This window comes from Strongyloides ratti, assembly GCF_001040885.1.
Source record: "Strongyloides ratti genome assembly S_ratti_ED321, chromosome : 2".
Taxonomy (NCBI): domain Eukaryota; kingdom Metazoa; phylum Nematoda; class Chromadorea; order Rhabditida; family Strongyloididae; genus Strongyloides; species Strongyloides ratti.
In genome coordinates this window covers 14,325,491-14,346,267 of record NC_037308.1, presented here as the reverse complement: position 1 = coordinate 14,346,267, position 20,777 = coordinate 14,325,491, and the positions used below count along the sequence as shown (strand labels likewise).

Sequence of the window (20,777 nt, the reverse complement as noted above, 5' to 3'; positions counted from 1 at the left end):
CAACGAAAAAAGGATAAGTACAATTTTTTTTCTATAAATTTCAAAAAAAAAAAATTATTTGTTTGAAATCACAATGTATCATGAAAAAAGTAAACAGAAAGTGTTTTAAAATATAAATTTATTAATAATGTTGCTTAATGATCATAAATTATCTTCTAAAAGACAAGTGTACGTATTATTTGAATATTATAAGTTTTCTATTATTTGAAAAAACTATAAAAGAATATTTATTAACTCAGAAAAAATGTGAAAATTTTTATTTTATTGTTATAAATTGATAAACATATAATTAAAAAAATCTAAATATTAAAAAATTATTTTTTTTCCCTAATTTTAATATGAAATTATAAATTTACTTTTGTCAAAGTTTATTTATTTAAATTGTTTACACAGAAAAAGATAAAATATTTATAAAAATAACTTAATTAATTAGTGACCACTAATTTAACTATAGAGTTATTTTAAATTCATATTATTGTAACTTTAGTCGATTGTAGTGAAGAAACAATAATAAAATCTTAATATATAAATTGTCTACTATAGAAAAAATGGCATATCAAATAAACTTCTACCTCAAAATATATTAACAATAGTATATTAAAAAATTTTGACATTATTTTTATTTATTTTATAATTACTTGTAAAACTTTTATTAATACCAAAAATATTCTAAAGATTAAAGTTTTATATAATTTTTTTTTAACTTTTTATCTATAAAGATATAATTATAGATAAAAGTATTTATGTCTTAACACTTGTATAAAACACAAACAAGAAAAAATCTTAATAAGTTTAAAACCTTAATTTGACTACTTAGTAGTAAAAAATAAGATAAATAAACAAATTTATAACTTATAAAATTATCAATTAAATTTTTTCAGTATAAACTCAGGATTTAATAAGACTAGATTAAACTGAAACTTTTTTTCCTAAACTACATTATTTATAATCTATTTCCTTCATTATTCATTGGATTAATCTAACATAAACATTATATTATTATAATTTTATAATTATTAATAATTATTTTCTTAGTAAAAAATTTACTGATAGAACTTAAATTATTATTTCAAATTCAATTCATTAACAGTAAATAAAAGTTTAAACAATTCTTTAAATAGAACAAAAAGTACATTTTTATAATTATAAAATAAAATACAAGCTTTAATTTTAAAATAAAAATCAATTGATTAAAATAATATTTCCAAACATTTTATTTCATCAGTATAATTATATCTTTTATAATTTATATTTTCTTATGAGAAATTATTACTACTAGATTAAAAGAATTATATATAAACTTTTAAAAGTTGTACTAAAAAATAATTAATAAAATAAAAACTATAATTTTTTTTTAATTTTTATTAAATATTGTAAATTTGTTGGTAAAATATTGAAAACTTATAGAACAACGTATACATTTTATCAAATTTAAAGGTTTTACATTAATAAGTTTAATTAACATTTTGGTTTCAATGTTTTATGTCGGAATACATTTTTCAAAAACTTGTTATCATAATTTCCAGGTGGATAATATTGACAAACTACAAAAACACCATTACCTTTTGATGCAGCAACTCCACATCCAACATATTTGGTACTTTTCCAAACAATTTGTGTAAAATGACCTGTTGCTCCATTCATCTTATTACTTGAATAATTATGATGCTTGACTTCACTATACCAAAGTTTTACTGCTTTTCCTGCACCTTTCTTTGTAGAAAACCAATAAATATTTTCACCATATCTTCCATTTGAATTACTATGATGAAGACCATTTTTCTGTCTAGCTAATTTATTAGCATATTTTTGTGCTGAAAATGCCCATCTTTTGCTAACTTTTAAAGGACCAACTTTGTTATTTCTTCTATAACAATTATGTTGATGATAAAACTATAAAATTATTTTTTAATTTTTTTTTTTTAATTACCTGAAGCTTCAATTTGGCAAATTTAATAGAGGTAACTAAATTTGAAAGCACAATAAATAATATATTAATAAATATTATTAATTTCATTTTTAATTAAATTTTACAGTTTTTCAAATGTAAAATTTTTATAATTTTTTAAATATGAAATCAAATATCTCGACCCATTTATATATTATTATTTGAAATGTTGTTTTTTTTTTTTGTTAACTTAAATAAAATAAAAATATTTGGAATATATTTTTAGGTTGTATGCAAAGTGAAATATAAATATTAGTTTTAAATAAATATAAACAATTTATATTTTAGTTTTTTAAAAATAAGAATCCTTATTTTATTATTATTAATTTTTATATGGTTTATATTAAAAAAATTAATATGATACAACTTATAGTTTTTTTTAATGTGCTTGATTTTTATGTTTGAATTTAATTTAATATTCTACTTAATGTTAAATTATCAAAATTAAATATAAATTGTTTTGCAAATATTAATGTTAATTTGAAAATTAAAATTTTTAAATACATTTTGCAAAATTTTACAAATGATATTAGTTATTTTTCATGATTGCAATAAACATTATTTAAATATTAAATTATCATTAAATAATTTTTTAAAAAATTTATTGGTAATAAATATAAAATCTTTTCTTTTTGTGTGTTCTAAAACACATCTTCTTACTCTAGTTTTAAATATCTTATTACTTGGAGAATGTATTAGGTAATTATTAAAAAACAATTTATCAATTTAGGTTAACATACAAATATATATATTTACTTGTAATCTGTTTTTTTTGAATAAAATGTTTAAACTGTCTGAATTGTTAATATTGTTAATTTACTAATTTATAATTGGTAAAATTTTAAGATGGATTAGTATCATAAGTTTATGCTATACATAAAACTTTTATTTGTTCTAAATTTACATTATGTATGTAGTTTGTTGACATAATTGTTTATAAAGGTGATAGAATAGACAATTATTTTGAAATTTTTAGCTTTTTTCATTTGTTTTTAAATAATTATTATCAATATTAATACGATTAATTATATCTGAAGTATTGTTAGATGCTATGAAAGTCAAAGAACAATAAGAAATACTATCACTTATTAAAAACTATGATGAATTAAAATAACTTTTATCGTGTTTTTTTTTGAAACAGCTATCAATAAAATTATTTGGTGTCAAAAAACATTTAATTTATTGTAAATTAAATTATTCATTTAAAAAATCTTCAGCAGTTTTTTATTCTTTTAAAGAAACTTTTATTTTAATCAACCGATACAAAATTACTTGTCAAGTTTTTGTCTGGTAAATTATAATTGCTATTTTCCATGGAAACAAAAATAAATTTTCTTTTTTTTATTAGTAATTGTATTAAAAGGTTTTTCAATAATTTTTATGCAAGTTGATAAAATTTCATATTTATTTTTAGTTAATTTAATTATAGAACCATATTTTAAAAGATTTTTTAGTTTTAAAAAACCATCTTTTTACATTTTCTGATGATACATCGCATTTTCTTTTGGCTATAAATAGTTTATTTGAGTATATCAATGTCATAAAGATATTGATACAAATGTCTTCAGATCAATCTTTTTTTTTTATAAAACATTTGTTTTATATCATTAGCTACTTTTTCATTATATGACATATCGTCAAATGTTTTATCATAAAATTTCTCAGATGTTTTTTTGATTTTGAATGTATTTTCAATTGGATAATTGTTTAAAATTTATTCATTAAAAAAATAATCATCTGGATGGTTTTCATTTATTTCAATAATATTATTAATATAAATTTTTTTAAAATCTATATTACATGAATCATTTTTGATATTTTCAAAACAATCTAAATATGTCCTTAATCTAATATACAATTCTTTCCTATTTACATATAAAATTTTTTCTACTCTTGTTTTGGTATAAGTATTGTATAAATATTTTTTTAAGAAATACTTAATATTTCTTCAACCAAAACATCTTGACGCACTTAAAGTTCTTTTAGATGTTGTTTAATTTTAATACAAAGTTTTTTAATAACAATTTGCCCAATAAATTTAAATGACAAAATTGACATATATTTTTATTTCTGATATCACAATATCTTTGCTACCAAAAATATACGTTATATCATAGTCATTAAAAAAAACTTGTACCATATAAAGATTGATTATTTAATTTATCTTCTAAATTGTATAATTTTATTAAATTTGTTTTATTATTTTTTAAAGCAATTCTTTCATTATCAAAATTATTTGATATAGGTAAATTTATTTTACGTTTTGAGTTATTCATTGGAAAAAATACATTGGATATAATTAAATTTTTTTTCATGTGGCAAAAAAATAATTTGTTTAATACAATGTTTTTTTTAATTGACTGTATAACAAAAAAATTGATTTGTTTTTTGATAACCAAAGCAAATATTCTTTTAGCTAAATTTTGTATTTTACATTTTAATAAATTTATTTTTTTTCTTTGGATGTGTGATAAAATATAATTAAACAATTAATGGCACTTAACAAACAAATTTTGATATAATTCTTAAAGTAAGGTAAAAATTTCCAGATATTTATTTAACTTTCTTTATACTTTTAATTACATCTAATTCTAAATTTCTAACACGAAATAAATTATTACTAATTAAAATATCTTTTTCTTAATTTGCTAAAATACCTTCATTTGTAAAAAGTTTATTATATTTATCAATTTTTAAATTTTCTTATCTATTAAAATAACATTAGAATTTTCAAAGTCATCTGTAATTTTTAAACTGTTTAGAAAAGTTTTTTCAATATTAAAATTTTTTTTCTTTTTTGTTTATTAAAAACTAATCTTTCATGTAGATCATAATTACATTTGTCATTATTTTTTTGTTTAGTAAAAGCAAAAAGTTTTTCTTTTAAATTTTCTTCAACATTTTTTCTTAACTTTTCCATAATATCAATAAATTATTTTTTCTTTACAGTAATTTTAAAATCCATTTATTACATCATTTTATACATAAGTTTCATCATACTTTAAAAAGAAAGCATCAAAATTATTATCGAGTGTATCATAAATATCATTATCATATAAATAAAAAGTTTTTCTAACTTGGTAATCTTTGTTTTCACGACCAATTTTTTTTTGTAAAGATTATCGAATATTTCGATATAACTAACATTTTTAATAAACTTTGAATCAGATAAATTAATAATATATAAAGTTTTATCCAAAAAAATTTAAATATAAGACAAAAAGAAATTTTAACAAAAAAATATAACATAAAAAAAGTAATAAAAAAATAAAACTTATAAAAAAAGAATCATATTAATAATATTCTTAAATTAACAAATGTATGTGATAGCATATAATTTTAAATAAATTAAAAATTTTTGATAAAAAAAAATTCTCAACATCTTATTGTTAACGTTTAAAAATATTTTTTTTTTTAATTTTATAAAAGTAATTTTTCTTTTATAACATTTACATCATAATTTAATGTTAGTTCAATCCAAAATTTTCTAAAATTAAAGTTTTATTTTACACGAATATAAATGAAGAATTTGAATAAATATTGACAAAATTTTGTATAAAAATTTATTATTAAGATTTAATATTACTATAATAATTTTTGGTCAATTATATATATTTATATATATTTCAAATAATAATTTTTAAGTTTTTCCACCCACCATTTTGTTGTAAAATTTATTGCTATAATCTACTAAAAAATTTGTCCCTCATGTTTTTGAGTAAATTACCCAACCTAAAATATTTTTTATATTATAAAATAATTTGTTAATCGTATAGTTGGCAAAAAGTAAAAAGATTATTTTATCATTTATTTCTTCTTTTAAAATCATATAAGTTATTTTTTTTTTTGACGTCACAATAGTTTCGTTGCTTTAGTTTTATCTTTAAATATGACTAACTACAGTTATTGTTTAAAAAAAAATTTTATCTTTTTAAACTTTTTTTTTATTTTATTCATATAAAAAAAATATAAAGTTGAGTATAATTGTATTGAAATTACTAAGTATAAAATATATATTTTAAAAAAAAGATTTTTTTAAATAGATAATAATAAAAAAGTTTTGACAGCATTTAATATTATTTAATTTATTTTAGAAGAGAGATATTTTTAAAAAATGTCATAATATACATATTGTTTAAAATAGAATTTTGATAGTATTTTTCATATGCGTTATCATTGTAAAAATGTTATATTAAATATGTACAATTCAAATAGATTTTTTATTTATCTAAAAAGCAACGTCCAATAACTTGTTAAAAATTAAAAAAAAAAATTGTACTATTTTAAAAAATATATATATAAAATATTTTAAAATGTCACATTAGAATAAATTTTATGTGTAAAAATTTCTTCATTTTTTTAAGCATATTAATAAATTTATGATAAAAAAAAAAGTTTGATGTATGAAATATAAAAATTTGTCAAAATAAAAATTAATAAAATGTATTAAGCTAACTTTTGAATCTATTGGTTTTAATTCACAAATGATGAAAAGCGTAGGTGGATCTAGTTTTTAATGGATACATGGAAGAAATTAAAGGGATAAACTAAAGTTCAAAAAAAAATTTATAATTAAGTAGTAAAAAAAGAGAATCATTTTATGTTTGTTAAAAATCATCTGATGTTTTTAGTGTACTTGACTATTATAATAGAGAATTTATGTTTATTTTTGGAAAAGTTTTTACCACTGATTTTCTATTTATACCACAAATCACAACAAAAAGTTTACATTTATTATCATATATATCAAAATAATAATTTATATTATGTTCATGATATAATAGATACATTTTTTTTATTAATTTTTTTTAAAATAAAATACTTTTTCATTTTTGTTAATAAAAATTATATTTTCAATTTATTTAATGAAAATACTTAAGTTTGTAATTATACAAAAAACTTTTTGAATTTTTAAAATAAAAAAAAATTGTCATATTAATAATATATTATGTCATCGTGTATGAATAAATTCATTTCATTCAATAAATTTTTTTTGATATTATTGAGATATGCAAAAGTAAAATCAAAAAAAAAATTATCAAATGTCATTTTAATTCAATGACTATTAGATAATTGAAAATAGTTATTTTAAAAAAAGAAAAGATATTAAATTTTTAAAGTTTATATCTTAATTTTTGGCATTAAACAATGTAAATAAATTTGTTATTGATATCTTTTTGATTATAAAATATTTTATAAATTTTAGTAAAATTAATATCTATTAAAATCTAAAAAATATGCATTTATTTTTTTTTATTAATATTCAACAAATACATTTGTTTAAATATGTTTTTAAAGTTTGATTTTTTTACAAATAAAAATTATAATAGTTATTATTTCATACATAAATAAATTTTTAAAAAAAATGAGTAATTAGAATAACAAAACAAAATTTAATAACAACTATAATATTAGAAATATTTATGTTAAATAAACAATTGATCTTTTTTTAAATTAAAAACAATATATTAGATATTAAAGAATTACACTTTAATATATATTAGTATGTACTTTTATCATACTTATTTTTAAATTAATCTTATTCATTAATCATAACATTTATTGTATTATTAAAATCATTGATCCTATTATTTTAAAAGTTTAATATTTGTGGGTAATTGTTATAAATTTTTAAATCATGATTTTATAAAAAAAATTTTAAATATAAAAATAAAGAAATATTAAAATAAGACTATCTTTATAAGATATGGCTAAATATATAATATTAATTTCAATTTTTTTTGCTTTTATAATAAAAATAATTTTATCATGTGTTGGGTTTAATTGCCAGCCATATTCTAACACTGCCACGATAACATATCAGGTTGAACCTTCTCCATCATTAACATATAACACAAATGTTACTCGTGTAAGTGGTCAATATCCTACAGCTTCATCATTAGCTGGAAATCTTGTAAATATTGCAAGTAATACTATTAATGAAGCAATAAATCAGTTAAATCCTTATTTTTCTCCATTTGTTTCACATAGAGTTTTAGTTAATCAATTTGGTTTACTTAATGCAGATATAGTTCCACAAACATGCCCAGATAACAATCAAAGAACAATTGCTGCTGCTGGAACATATTATGTATTAAATAACATAGTTATGCAACGAGTTCAACCACAAAATTGTTCAAATGGAGTTGTACAGCCAGTTCCATCAACTCCTGCATTATCTACTATTACTTATACAATAAATTTCAGTATAGTTACTGGTCAAGTTTTGTGTTTAACTCATTGGAATACAATATCTAATGCTATACAAAGAAGCATTGCTTCATCAACAGGATCAAATTTTCTAGGAAGTGGTATAATTGAAAGAGTATGATAAAATATTTTATATCTATGTATTATTTTCATTTGTCTAGTGTTAAGTATACTTAATCATTAAAAAAATTTTTTTTATTATTATTATTTATAAGTTAATATAAATATATTTTATTAAAAATATAACTTTTAAAAATATTTTTGATATAAAGAAATTATAAAAGTCATTAATTTTTTATTAAGTTATCTTAGTTTATTTATAGTTTATAATAAATTATATATAAAAAAATTAAAATATAAATGACAATCATTATGTTTTTTTTTTTATATTATATGATATTGTTTTCCTAGTAAACTGAAATAAATATTTTTTATTTGTAATTTTTCGAAGTAAAGACAAACAAAAAAAAAATATTTCTCTATTATAGTATTGCTTTTATTTAAATTTTGTTGATCTTTAAAACTTTGATAAAGAAATATTATATAATAAATAAATGAAAAATCAAAATATTTTTCTTTATTTTTAAAATAATTTTTTTCTAGCTAATTACGTAATTCTTTAAAAATTTTATGTTTTTTTTAAATGTATTGTCAAAGTTAGTGTTAAGATTAAAAATATAAAATTCAAAACATGTTTTTTTTTCTTTTTTTAAATTAAATTATAATATTAGTTTTTAGGTAGCTGTTTATTAATATAACACATTAGTTTTTAACTTAGAATAATTATTTTTTCATTATACAATTACTTAAATTTCTAAAATAAAATTTATTTTACATTTTAAAGTTTTTTTAATAGGGATAAACTTTGAACTCAACTACAAAAATAAAAAAATTATTAAATATAAATATACTAAATATGATCAAAGTATTTTTTTATTTAGAATAATTAAGTTGCAATAAAAAAAAACAAAAATTGTATTAAATTAAATTATTAAAAAGTAAGATTAAATACAAATTTCATCTAGTAGTAAGATGTTCAAAATTTAATCACTGTTACATTTTATATACAGAAGAATAAAAAAGGTTGCTTAATTTTAAAACAAAACTTAATTTATATGATTTAAGTTAACATAATATATATATAATTTTTTAATTTTTCTTTTTTAATAAAATCTTAAAATATATTCTAAAAAAATTTTGTAATTTATAACGTGAATAATTTTTATATATTTTTTTATGGTTATTTAGATAGTCACCAAAATTTTAAGGTAATAAAATAATTATCAAAATATCGTTGTCTTCCATGTTCTCATAAGTACTGATATCAAATATAAATCAACACTTATATAAATTTTTATTCTGTAAAAAAATTGGTTTTAAACAAATTTTGAAATTAAAGTTAAATTTGTATAATATTTTTTATGTTGTAGACTCTTCAAATAATTGTGATAAAAATAGAATAACCAAATTTAATTAATAAATAATTTTAACTGATGCTTTTACCAGTTACGCCTACATTTATCTCAAAATAACTTTTTTTTTTTGTTGATAAATGTATATGTTAAAAAAATATTAAAACATTAGTTCTCAAACGATAAATTAATAGAATAATAAAAAAAGAGTTGATGTATTATATAAATAAATGATTTTAGTTAATTTTTATCCATAAATATTTTTAAAAAAATATATTAATAGAATAATTATATTATATAAAAAAAATAGTCATTTCATGTTATATTGACTAACTTGAAAATGCAAAAGAACATATTTTAGATGATACATAAAAGTATAAATATATTTTTAGCAAAGAGTAAATTAAAATTTTAAAAGTCTAAAAAAAACAAATATATTGTACTTTAAAAAATTATAATAAATACAAAATTTTATTTTTTAAATATTTTTTAAAAAATAAAAAATCAATTTATTATATATGTTGTTTTTGTAAAATAATTTAAAATATAAAATTTTATTAAAATGTATAAAAAAAATATTTGCAAAAAAAAAGATATATTAATGATGAGATTGTGTAAAAAATTTTCTATGTCATATATATATTTATTTTTTTTGTTAAAAATTATAGTTACAATTAACATTTTGCAATGAAAATTAAAAACATAAATGTAAAAAAAAAAATACAAATTTATAATTACAATAGAAAAAATTTTGATTATATTATTTAATTAATAGATTTTCAAGTTAAATTTATGTGCGATTAATATAAACATTCTAATAGAACTTCAAAGTAACTTTTAATTTGACAAATATATAATTGTTAATATTTAATAAAGAATTTTAATATTTGTCCTAATAAGTATAAAAGGCACTTTTTTCGGACAATTTATCAAAATAACAATGCTTAATAATATTTTAATTTTATCTACTATTTTAATACATTACTTATCATTAAGTGTAAGTAATTATATTAATCTTATTAATTTATTTTTTTTTAGAATGCTATTTTTACTAATGATGATAATATAATAAGATCTAGAAGAACATCCAATAAAACTAATATTTTATATCCAAAAGTTATACCTTATAGAATTAATGTTGGTTTTGAATCTAAAACAATCCGAAATGTTTTTAGTTATCTTCAAAAACAAACATGTCTTAAATTTGTTGAAAAAAATGCAGATTCATTATCATTAATCTTTAAATTAGGACAAGAAGATCGTGTAAGTAATATTGGAGCAAATCCAAATGCACCTACAACTATTCAAATGAAATATAATTGTACACAAAATGAAGGTTGTGTTAAACATTTATTAGGACTTGCTTTAGGATTATATCTTGAAATTACTCGTCATGACAGAGATAATTATATTGAAGTTTTTTGGGGAAATATTACAGAAAGTGAAAAACATTGGATTAAAAAAGTTGAATGGAAAGATTCATGGGTTCGTAATACTGGATTTGATTATGGTTCAATTATGGCATCACCAATAAAATGGAAAAGTAAAAATGGTAAAGCTATTTTTAAATCAAAATTGTCAAAATATTATGACTTTATGGTTGGACAAAGATATGAATATGCTTTTAATGATATTAAACATATTAATGATCTTTATTGTGGAAATACATGTAAACGTAAAGTAAAAGGTTGTACAAATGGTGGTTATCCAGATCCTAAAAAATGTAAACATTGTAGATGTCCAGAGGGTTTTGCAGGAAAACAATGTACAACTATTAGAAGAAATAAACCTATTTGTGGTAAAAGAATGCTTAGAGCAACAAGAGAAATGCGTGAACTTATAATAGAAGGAATTAAAGATTGTTTCTTTTATATAAAATCAGATAGACATAAAAAAATTAGAATTATTGTAGCTGAAATAAATACACCAGTACAAAGACCATGTTTTAAAAATATGGGTCTAGAAATTAAATATCGTCATAATAAGGGTGCTACTGGACTTTGTTTATGTGGTCATTATAGAAAATATTCTCTTAATCCTTTCAATAGTAGAGTTTTAGTTCATTATACAGGTCAAACAGAAAATGATAAATTACATTTAAAATATATTGTATCATAGAAAGTTATTTCAAATTAATGGACATATAAATATCTTTTTCAACATTAAGAATTATTTGATAATATTTTTTTTTTATACATATATATAATTATGATAACGTTTTAAGAAAGTTGAGTATTTATATTTTGTTTTAATGATAAGATTAAATTAAATTAAAAAGTTCCTTTTTTAATTTAAAAAATATTATCAATTGTTTTTTTTAAATACTTTATTGTTAATCAAACTAATTATAAATAAGTTTTTTATTGAAATAAAAATTAATTTAATATTTAGTATCTATAAAAATAAATATATTTTTATAATAAAAAATATTTAATGACATTATAGACTATTTTTTTTTTCTGCTTTTATAATAAATATAAAATAACATCAAATATTAAAAATAGAATTTTGTAAATTTATTAATAAAAAACATATTTAGATGTATAATCCCGAATAATTTTACACTTATTTTTAATAGTTTCTTTTGACTTTTTAACAGTTCTTTTTAACGCAATTGAAAAGTCTATTTTATTATATTTAATGTTGTATGGATCAAATTTTGACCAACCAAAACCTGGATTACCTTTTTTAGCAAAATTTTTAAACATTTCCATTAATTTATTTGAAAACTTTTTTGCAATTTTTAATAGTTTTGATTTATATAGTTTTGGTTTTCGGTAAGGTAAACCAAATGCATATTCTAATTCTACTCCATGAACAGATCCCATCCAGTTAGGCCATTTATTTGCAGATGGTTTAACATCAATAACATATGAAAATACATATCCATCAGTGTAAAATGAACATTTTTTTGCAAAATCAATAATATCACAATCAAATGCAATATGTGATAAAAAGGTGGAAGCTATATCTCTACTACTTTTAGTATTATTTAGAAAATAATGTCTTTTTAAATAATTCAATCCAGTTGAATTTATACTTAAAGTATATTGTAGAGAATTTATAAGTTCATGTAAATGTTTTTTATTCATTTGACATGTATTTTTGTTATATTTAAATAATTTTGAATTATTAGATTTACAACCAAATTTATTATGATCATTGATTATTGGTAAAAAATAAGTTCCTTCGTTTTTAGTTCTACCAAGTAATATATCAACATTATGTTTTATATCTCTTGAAGCTAATTTATCATATAAACTTTTTTTAAAAAATACTTCATCTTTTTCTACTATATTAAATCCATAAGAAAATGGAACATTTAAATATTTTGAGAAATTATCACTTTCATTTGCTAATTGACTTGTATTTAATTTACTAAGACAATTATAAATATGACGATGATTACCAAAACAATTATATTTTTTAGATAAAAATCGTAATGTATCATCAATATATGTTGAGTAATGTCTAGCCCAAATATTTGTAATTACTCCTGAAGTTGCAATAATTCTTTTAAAATATTTATAACTATCATGAGAAAATAAATGAGCAGTAACAGATGCAGAACCAGCACCACTTCCCCATAATGTTATTTTTTTAGGATCACCACCAAATTGTTTTATATTATTATAAACCCATCTCATACCCATTTGTTGATCTAAAAGACCCATATTTCCTTGAAAATCAATACCACAACACATATAAGAAAAACCAAATATTCCAAGTCTATAATTTAAATTTACAACAATTGATTTTGTTTTAGATGCAATAACAGATCCATTATATATATCTAAAGAAGGTGAACCAAATCTAAAACCACCACCAAAAATAAAAATAAGTACAGCACCACTAGGTTTTTTTGGAACCCACATATTTAATTGTAAACAATCTTCTGATTGTTCACTTTCAGGAATATTAACATACATACCTTCATAACCTTTTTTATTTTTACCTTGTATACATGCATTTGCTGGTTTATTAGCAATAAAAGGTTCAGTCCAAGTTGGTTCATCTAATGGTTCAGGTGATTTAAATCTTAAATTTTTAATTGGTGGTTTAGCAAATGGAACTCCTAAATATTCATAAATAGTATTACCAAATAATTTCTAAAAAATATTATTTATTATTAAAGAAAAAAATATTAATATATTACATATTCAATTCCTGCTATTGGCCCATTTCTTGTTGTTACATATTTTATTGGAAAAACTGTTTTAATAAAAATGGAAAATTGTAATAATACAATAATAATCATTTAAAAATTATAAAATTATGATAAAGCAAATACTTCTAAATGAATATTTATATAATAATTATTAAACGTTTAAGTAAAAAAAAATGTCATATGTTTAAAAACAAAAAAAAATCTACTTTTATTGAACTTTTAAATAGTTATGTAAATAAAAAATTTAAAGTACTTATTTGTATGTACTAAAAAAAAGGTAACGTAAATGTTTGCTGGTAGAATTAGGCACATAAAAAATAAATACTTGAAAGTTATTAATAAAATTAATTTTCTTTTTATATTTTTTTTTAAAAAAAATAAATATATAAACTATCTATTTCTTTAAATTTACTTCAAACGCTATTTTAAAAAATTTTAAATTTTTCACTTTCATCAAGTAGTTTTAAAAATAAATAAAATATTTGTATTTATTAATAGTTATTTTAAATATTTAAAAATTAGCAAAATTGGAAAAAAAATGAAACAATATATTTATTTATTGAAAATTTTCTTAACAATTAATGTGATAAATCATTTGTTAGTATTTGACAAAGTTGTTAATAAAACATTAAAAGGATATACTAACAAAAGAACATAATTTATCTATTCCAATACTTTTCTTGCTATAATTTTTTAAAGTTAAAAAAAATATAGTTTAATTTATGAGGATAAAAAATCTTACAGCATATTTTATTAAAAAGATTATGTTTCGTATATAATCAATTATATTCTTTTTTCAAAGATAACAGGTATGGTTTTATTTTTTTGAAATATAATAGAAGAATGATTAATAAAATTTTCATTTTTTTTTGTTGTTAATTTAAAAGATCTTAATAACCATATCATAACTGTTTTTACCTCGTTTAAGGCAAATTTTTGTCCAATACAATTTCTGGGTCCTGCACTAAATGGAGTAAAATCATAAGGACTTCTTTTTGTTGAATTTTCAGGTAAAAATCTACAAGGATCAAATTTATGAGGATTTGGAAATATCTTAGGATTAAAGTTAGTATGCATTGAACAAAAAATAATATCAGTTCCTTTTGGTATTATGTAATCACAAACTTTTATTTCATTTTTTAATAATCTACCATATAAAGGAATTATTATATACATTCTTAATGTTTCTTTAATTACCATATCTAAATAATCAAGTTTTGGTAAATCTTCTGGTTCTACATCTCTTTCTTCTTTACCAAATATAGAATAAATTTCTTGGTAAACATTTTCTTGTATATCTTGGTGGCAAGCTAATGCCCACCATAAAAATGAAATAAGTGTAGCTGTTGTATCATGACCAGCAAACATAAATGTATTAACTTCTTCTCTTATATCTTCATCACTTAAATTTTTTTCATTTTTCAATATTAAAAGATTACTTAAGAATGTATTATCTTTAGGTAAATTATTATTTTTCATAAATTCAATACTTTTTTGTTTAATAACATTATTAGTAAATTTATTCATTATTTTAATATTTCTATTTTTTTCAATTCCATCTCCAAATAAATTATAAAAAAGTGAAAATCTATTAAAAGAATTTACAAAAAAATTGAGAAAAAGTTCAGTCAAATTGTGTGATGCTTCCAAATAAAAGTTTTTTGAATCATTTTGTGCATTTAATTTTACACCCATTGCTGCTTCTATAAAATAAAACAGTAATTTTAATTTAAAATATAAACTTTACCACATATAATATCTAATGTAAGTTTTTTACTATAATTAATAACATCTACTTCTTCCTTGTTAGAAGCAAAATTTTCAATATTTTTAACCATAATTTTTGATTCATTATTAAAAATATTTAAATAAGTTTTTAACATATTGAAGTGAAAAGTTGGAGTTATTAATTTTCTTCTTTCTTTCCATTTTTCTCCATCTGATGTAATTAAACCTTCTCCTAATAAATCAGAAAAAAATTCATACATTGATCCTTTTGATATTTCAATGTTACTATCAAATATAACTTTGGCTGCATCACTTTTTAATAAATAAACTAGTAATTTATTACCAATCCAATATCTTCTAAGTGGGTCATTATTTTTAAAACCAATACTATTTTCTTCATCAAATTTTTTTTTCATTTCATGTGGTGCTTTCATAAATAGAAACATATTCCCAAATATTGGAATAGTTTTGGGTCCAGGTATCTTTTCACCTAATTCAATTCTTCTTTTTCTTTCATTCCACCAACATACCAAATTTTTTAAATTTTTTGTAAAAAAAACAAATAATAGACTTATTGTAGTAATTAAAATAATCATTTGTTATATAATTAAATTGTTTAGAAATTTATGTCATTTATAACCAAGTATCTTCCTATTATTAATTTTTTTTAATATTGATAAAAACTGACATTTCCACATAATATTGACAATATAATGTTTAAAATAAGATTAAAAAAAAGTTGATAAGACAATTGTGTTTACATTTTATAAAAAAGAATAAAAAAATTTCTTGATTGACATACATTTGATCAGATTTCTCTCATTAAAGTTAAAAACATTATAATGTAAGGTATTCCTTAGACACTTATAATGTACACATGTAAACAATTCTGTTTCCATGCATGTTTTCTTGCTTCACTTTATTTTATCTATTTGCAAACTTTGCATTTTTAATTAATAATATTTTATAGCATTTATTTGTTTATTGTTTAATTGTATATATGTATATGCCTATCACGACCAATTAAAATAAGATAAATTTAAATTATCTAAGTAAAAAAATTATAAAAAGCCAAAAAATTTTTATTTCAATTAAACCATTAACTTTTAACAAAAATTTAATAGTATTTTAAAATAAAATATAAAAAATTAATCCAAAATAGTATAGTTTTTTCTTGTAATTAACACAAAAAAAAGAAAAGAATTAATAATATTATAGGTTGTTTATTTGTTAAAAAGACATTATTTTTACTTTTAACTGTATAAGTAATAAATGTGGTAAATTCTGTGATAGATTATTTTCATTTAATTTAAAATAATTTTACAATACTTCATCTGAAATAGATATTGTTGTAAGCCTCAATTAAACACTACTTTTTGTACTGAACCTAAATAATGTTACTTTTTGCACTTTTAATATAAATATTAAATGCATTTCATTATTGAATTTTAAACAAATACGACTTCTTAGATACAATTGAAAATATCAAAATAAAGCAACTTTTCTAGATCAATGTTTTGTGAAACGTCGATTAATCTTATTCTCATGTTTGTATCTTTTTTTGAACACAAGATATTAAAAAAATGTATCTTGTAAAAGTTTCAAGTACGATTGTCATAACTCAACTAAATGAGCATTTAGAACCATGAAATTTGATGCGCTGTGCTTGTTTTACAATTTAAGGCATACCCTACGTTGAAAAGATTTTCAAATTTTCAACCGTTTCTGAAATACTATGCTTGGTATTTTTTCGCGCGTAATCCATTGTCACCATTTTTTTATATCTCGAAAGTGGTTAAAGATATAAAAAAATTTTGAAGGTAGACCCCATTTGAAAACTCATTAGAAAACGATTGCAGAAATCTGATTGCATTTATCTTGATTTTGAAGCGAGATATGACCAAGGGCGGAAATTTTTTTAAAATATTCATTGTTTCCGACTTTCCAGTATCTCAGCAAATACTTTTCCTATAAAGATGGGACTAGTTTCATTCGATTTCTATTCAAAAGTAGGTCTAGAATATAAATTTTCATAGCTATAGCATTAATATTTTTAGAGATTCAGAAATTGGCTGAAAATATTCTAAATTTCCGACTTTACCTCTAAAAATGTTAACAAAGAAAAACAACTTTTTTTGGAAATTGAATATGCTATTATATTCATTCGATAGCTATTGAAATGAGATGAATTTTGAATATAATCAACAATATTCGAAAATTGAAACTTCAGGAGTTATAAGGATTCAAAGATGAGGGCGAAATTGGGGAATATTTTTTTGTAAATTTTGATTTCTATGATAGTATTGTAAATTTTAAAAATAAATACTTTATTCTAGATCAATTTTTTACGAGAAATTCAATTAGCCTATTTATATCTTTATAGGACTTCTAGAAATGAAGTTATGATAAGAAATATGATAAAAAAAAAAGTTTTGAGAATAAAGTGATAACTCAAGTTAACGAAGTCACAGGTCCATGAAATTTGATGCGCTGGGCTTCTTTCATAATTTAAGATATACCCTACGTTGAAAACATTTTTATATTTTCAATCGTTCTTGAAATACTATGCTTGGTACTTTTTCGCGCGTAATCCATTGTCATCATTTTTTTATATCTCGAAAGTGGTTAATGATATAAAAATGTTTTGAAGGTAGACCCTATATGAAAAGTAGTTTAAAGACGATTGCAAAAATTTGCTTGCATTTATCTTGATTTTGAAGCGAGATATGACCAAGGGCGGAAATTTTTTTAAAATATTCATTGTTCCCGACTTTCCAGTATCTCAGCAAATACTTATCCTATAAAGATGGGATTAGCTTAATTGGATTTCTATTAAAAAGTAGATTTAGAATATTTATTTTCATAGCTATAGCATTATTATTTTCAGAGATATAAAAATTGGCTGAAAATATTCTAGATTTCTGACTTTACCTCTAAAAATGTGAACAAAGAAAAACAACTTTTTTTGGAAATTGAATATACTACTATAGTCATTCGAAAGTCTTTTAAATGGGATAAATTTTTAAAATAATTAACAATGGCTTTATTTTACAGCCACGTTTGTATTAGAAATTTTTTTCGAAAATTTGAGTATTAAACATATATTTAATTTTTTTTAAAAATACATAATTTTATATAAATTTTAAACTAACATATTAAATTAATAAATAAAAAAAAGTAAATTATTTTAAAATTCATTTTTTAATAAAATTTTTGTTAATATTTTTAATTTTTATTATTAGCGTGTAAGACACATTCGTTTGTAGAATTTTAAAATGTTTTATTATAAAACATTTTCTGAAACTTCAGCATCGTTTGAATCTTTGGAAACAATTTAATCTTCAGAAACTTTTGAAAATTTAGTATCTTCTTAAACTTTGAAAACTTTTGTTTAATCAAAATATTGAAGAAAAAAAAATTTATTAGTAAATTTTAAATATTTCCTTTGCTATACTTACATTCTTTTTCAACATATACTTTTATTAATAGAACTCAAAAATGTTTTAGTGTGAAAAGTCTGTTTATTGTTAGCTATTTTTGAATATAAAATGGGCAACACTTTCAATGGTAGGAATATATCCTCTGTACTTGCACATTGTTTCTAACATAATGAATTTTCAATGAAATATTTTTGAAATACAGCAGATGGATATTTCTTATCGTAAATTTCGCCATAGAATTCCGTCTACAGTTTTCTGAGTTTTAATTTAATCAACTAAATAAAATAACTATATTTTTTTAAAAAATTCTAAAGTTTTTTTTTTAATTTCTTCTAATTATGTCAATTATTATTTATATAATTATATTATATAATAATTTTTTTTTCTTTTTTTTATATGTATAGTCTGTATGGCCGTTTATCATGCAAGCAGATTCTTGTTTGATTCTCGATAAAGACATTTTTCTCTTTTTTTTCAATTTATTTTTATATAAATATTAACAGTAGTTTTGTTTTTTATATGTATTTTTTTTTAAAATAAAAAAATAAATGTTTTTAAATTTAGTATGTTAAAAGATTCAAAAGCTTTATGAAGTATCTCTATATTTAAAACGTATTATTAGATTTAACTCATAATGTCTCAAATCTATAGAAAATTAAAAGATTCTCATTTACAATATTATGGATTATCAAGAATAAAACTTTTATTTAGTTGAAATAATTTAAATATCTATTTAACATATACAATTTGCCAATAAATTTTTATGTTAAAATAGTACGTTTATTTTATAACTTTAAGATATATCTTTATCAATTAAATAATAATAAAAAATTAGATATTTATGAAAATTTATTTTGAAAGTTTTAAGGATATGGGAAGTACAACGACTAATTTATTAAAAATTTAAATTGATATAATTTTTAAAACCAAAATATAAATTTTTAATAATAGTCATGGTAGTAATTTAGATTTCTTCAAGTAGCATCTCTGGTAGTATAGTGGTGAGTATCCGCGCCTGTCACGTGCGAGACCGGGGTTCGATTCCCCGCCAGAGAGTTTCTTTTTGCAATTTTTTGAAGTTTGGTGTATTTATAAAACTCAGGATATTCTTTTGCATATCATTTTGCCTATTAATCTATCTACGTCAATAAGATGAGTGTAAATTTTTAATAACTTTATTCTTTATTCTTTAATGTTTATACTTTATATTTAAATAATTAGAATTCCTTATCATTTATTTGAAAAAAATAATCTCTACGGAAGAAATAAAAATATTTGTATATATTAAGTGCAGCTAAAAGAAAGATGATATTAAAGTTTTTTCTACATTTCCTTATAATTATAAAAATGTACAATACTATTTTTTTTATTCAGAAATTTCAGGCATTTACTATTTGAAACGCATATTATGAGTACTTCAAATGAAATGCATGCAAATGTTTATAACTTATTTGTGTTTTAAAAATTTCTATAGATTTTACTTGGATATTTATGATACATTCGGTAAAAAGTTACATCGAAAATAATGAACTTTTTAAAAAAAAATATTATTTGTAAAGAATACATTTTTTTTTAATTTTATTAATTTATGTAAAGATTTTTTTCTGTAAATATTTTATTTTTTAAAAAAAGTTGATAATATAAATTTTTTATAAACAATAGTATGAGTAATAAATATTAGTTTGTCTGAAAAATAAAAAAAAATTATTAAATTTCCATTAAAGTTACTATTTTTCTCATTTTTAAGTATGAACATTTTGCTAAAGTTAGATATTTATTTTGTTTTCATTTTAAATGTACCTTCTTTTATCCAAAAATGAATTAAAAAATAAATAATTAGTTTGTAAAATCAAGATTAATTTCTAATCTAA

At 19.3% G+C, this 20,777-nt stretch overlaps 5 protein-coding genes across 5 annotated transcripts; 2 read left to right on the top strand and 3 right to left on the bottom strand.

Annotated features, from left to right (window-relative positions):
- Positions 1-1,458: 1,458 nt before the first annotated feature.
- Positions 1,459-2,017, bottom strand: SRAE_2000455200 (CAP domain-containing protein; the record flags this gene model as incomplete). The annotated part of the gene is made up of 2 exons (XM_024643435.1): positions 1,459-1,893; positions 1,931-2,017. The coding sequence occupies 2 exons, from the start codon at positions 2,015-2,017 to the stop codon at positions 1,459-1,461; spliced, it is 522 nt and encodes a 173-aa protein (XP_024509105.1).
- Positions 2,018-7,655: 5,638 nt separating this feature from the next.
- SRAE_2000455100 (Hypothetical protein) lies at positions 7,656-8,279 on the top strand (the record flags this gene model as incomplete). The annotated part of the gene is made up of 1 exon (XM_024643434.1): positions 7,656-8,279. One exon carries the CDS (start codon positions 7,656-7,658, stop codon positions 8,277-8,279), a length of 624 nt encoding a protein of 207 aa, XP_024509104.1.
- A 2,231-nt stretch (positions 8,280-10,510) lies between these two features.
- SRAE_2000455000 (Astacin-like metalloendopeptidase) lies at positions 10,511-11,688 on the top strand (the record flags this gene model as incomplete). The annotated part of the gene is made up of 2 exons (XM_024643433.1): positions 10,511-10,567; positions 10,609-11,688. 2 exons carry the CDS (start codon positions 10,511-10,513, stop codon positions 11,686-11,688), a joined length of 1,137 nt encoding a protein of 378 aa, XP_024509103.1.
- Positions 11,689-12,089: 401 nt separating this feature from the next.
- On the bottom strand, positions 12,090-13,828 carry SRAE_2000454900 (Acetylcholinesterase; the record flags this gene model as incomplete). Its single annotated transcript, XM_024643432.1, has 2 exons — positions 12,090-13,679; positions 13,727-13,828. The coding sequence occupies 2 exons, from the start codon at positions 13,826-13,828 to the stop codon at positions 12,090-12,092; spliced, it is 1,692 nt and encodes a 563-aa protein (XP_024509102.1).
- A 693-nt stretch (positions 13,829-14,521) lies between these two features.
- Positions 14,522-16,062, bottom strand: SRAE_2000454800 (Cytochrome P450 4V2; the record flags this gene model as incomplete). Its single annotated transcript, XM_024643431.1, has 2 exons — positions 14,522-15,441; positions 15,486-16,062. The coding sequence occupies 2 exons, from the start codon at positions 16,060-16,062 to the stop codon at positions 14,522-14,524; spliced, it is 1,497 nt and encodes a 498-aa protein (XP_024509101.1).
- Positions 16,063-20,777: the final 4,715 nt, after the last annotated feature.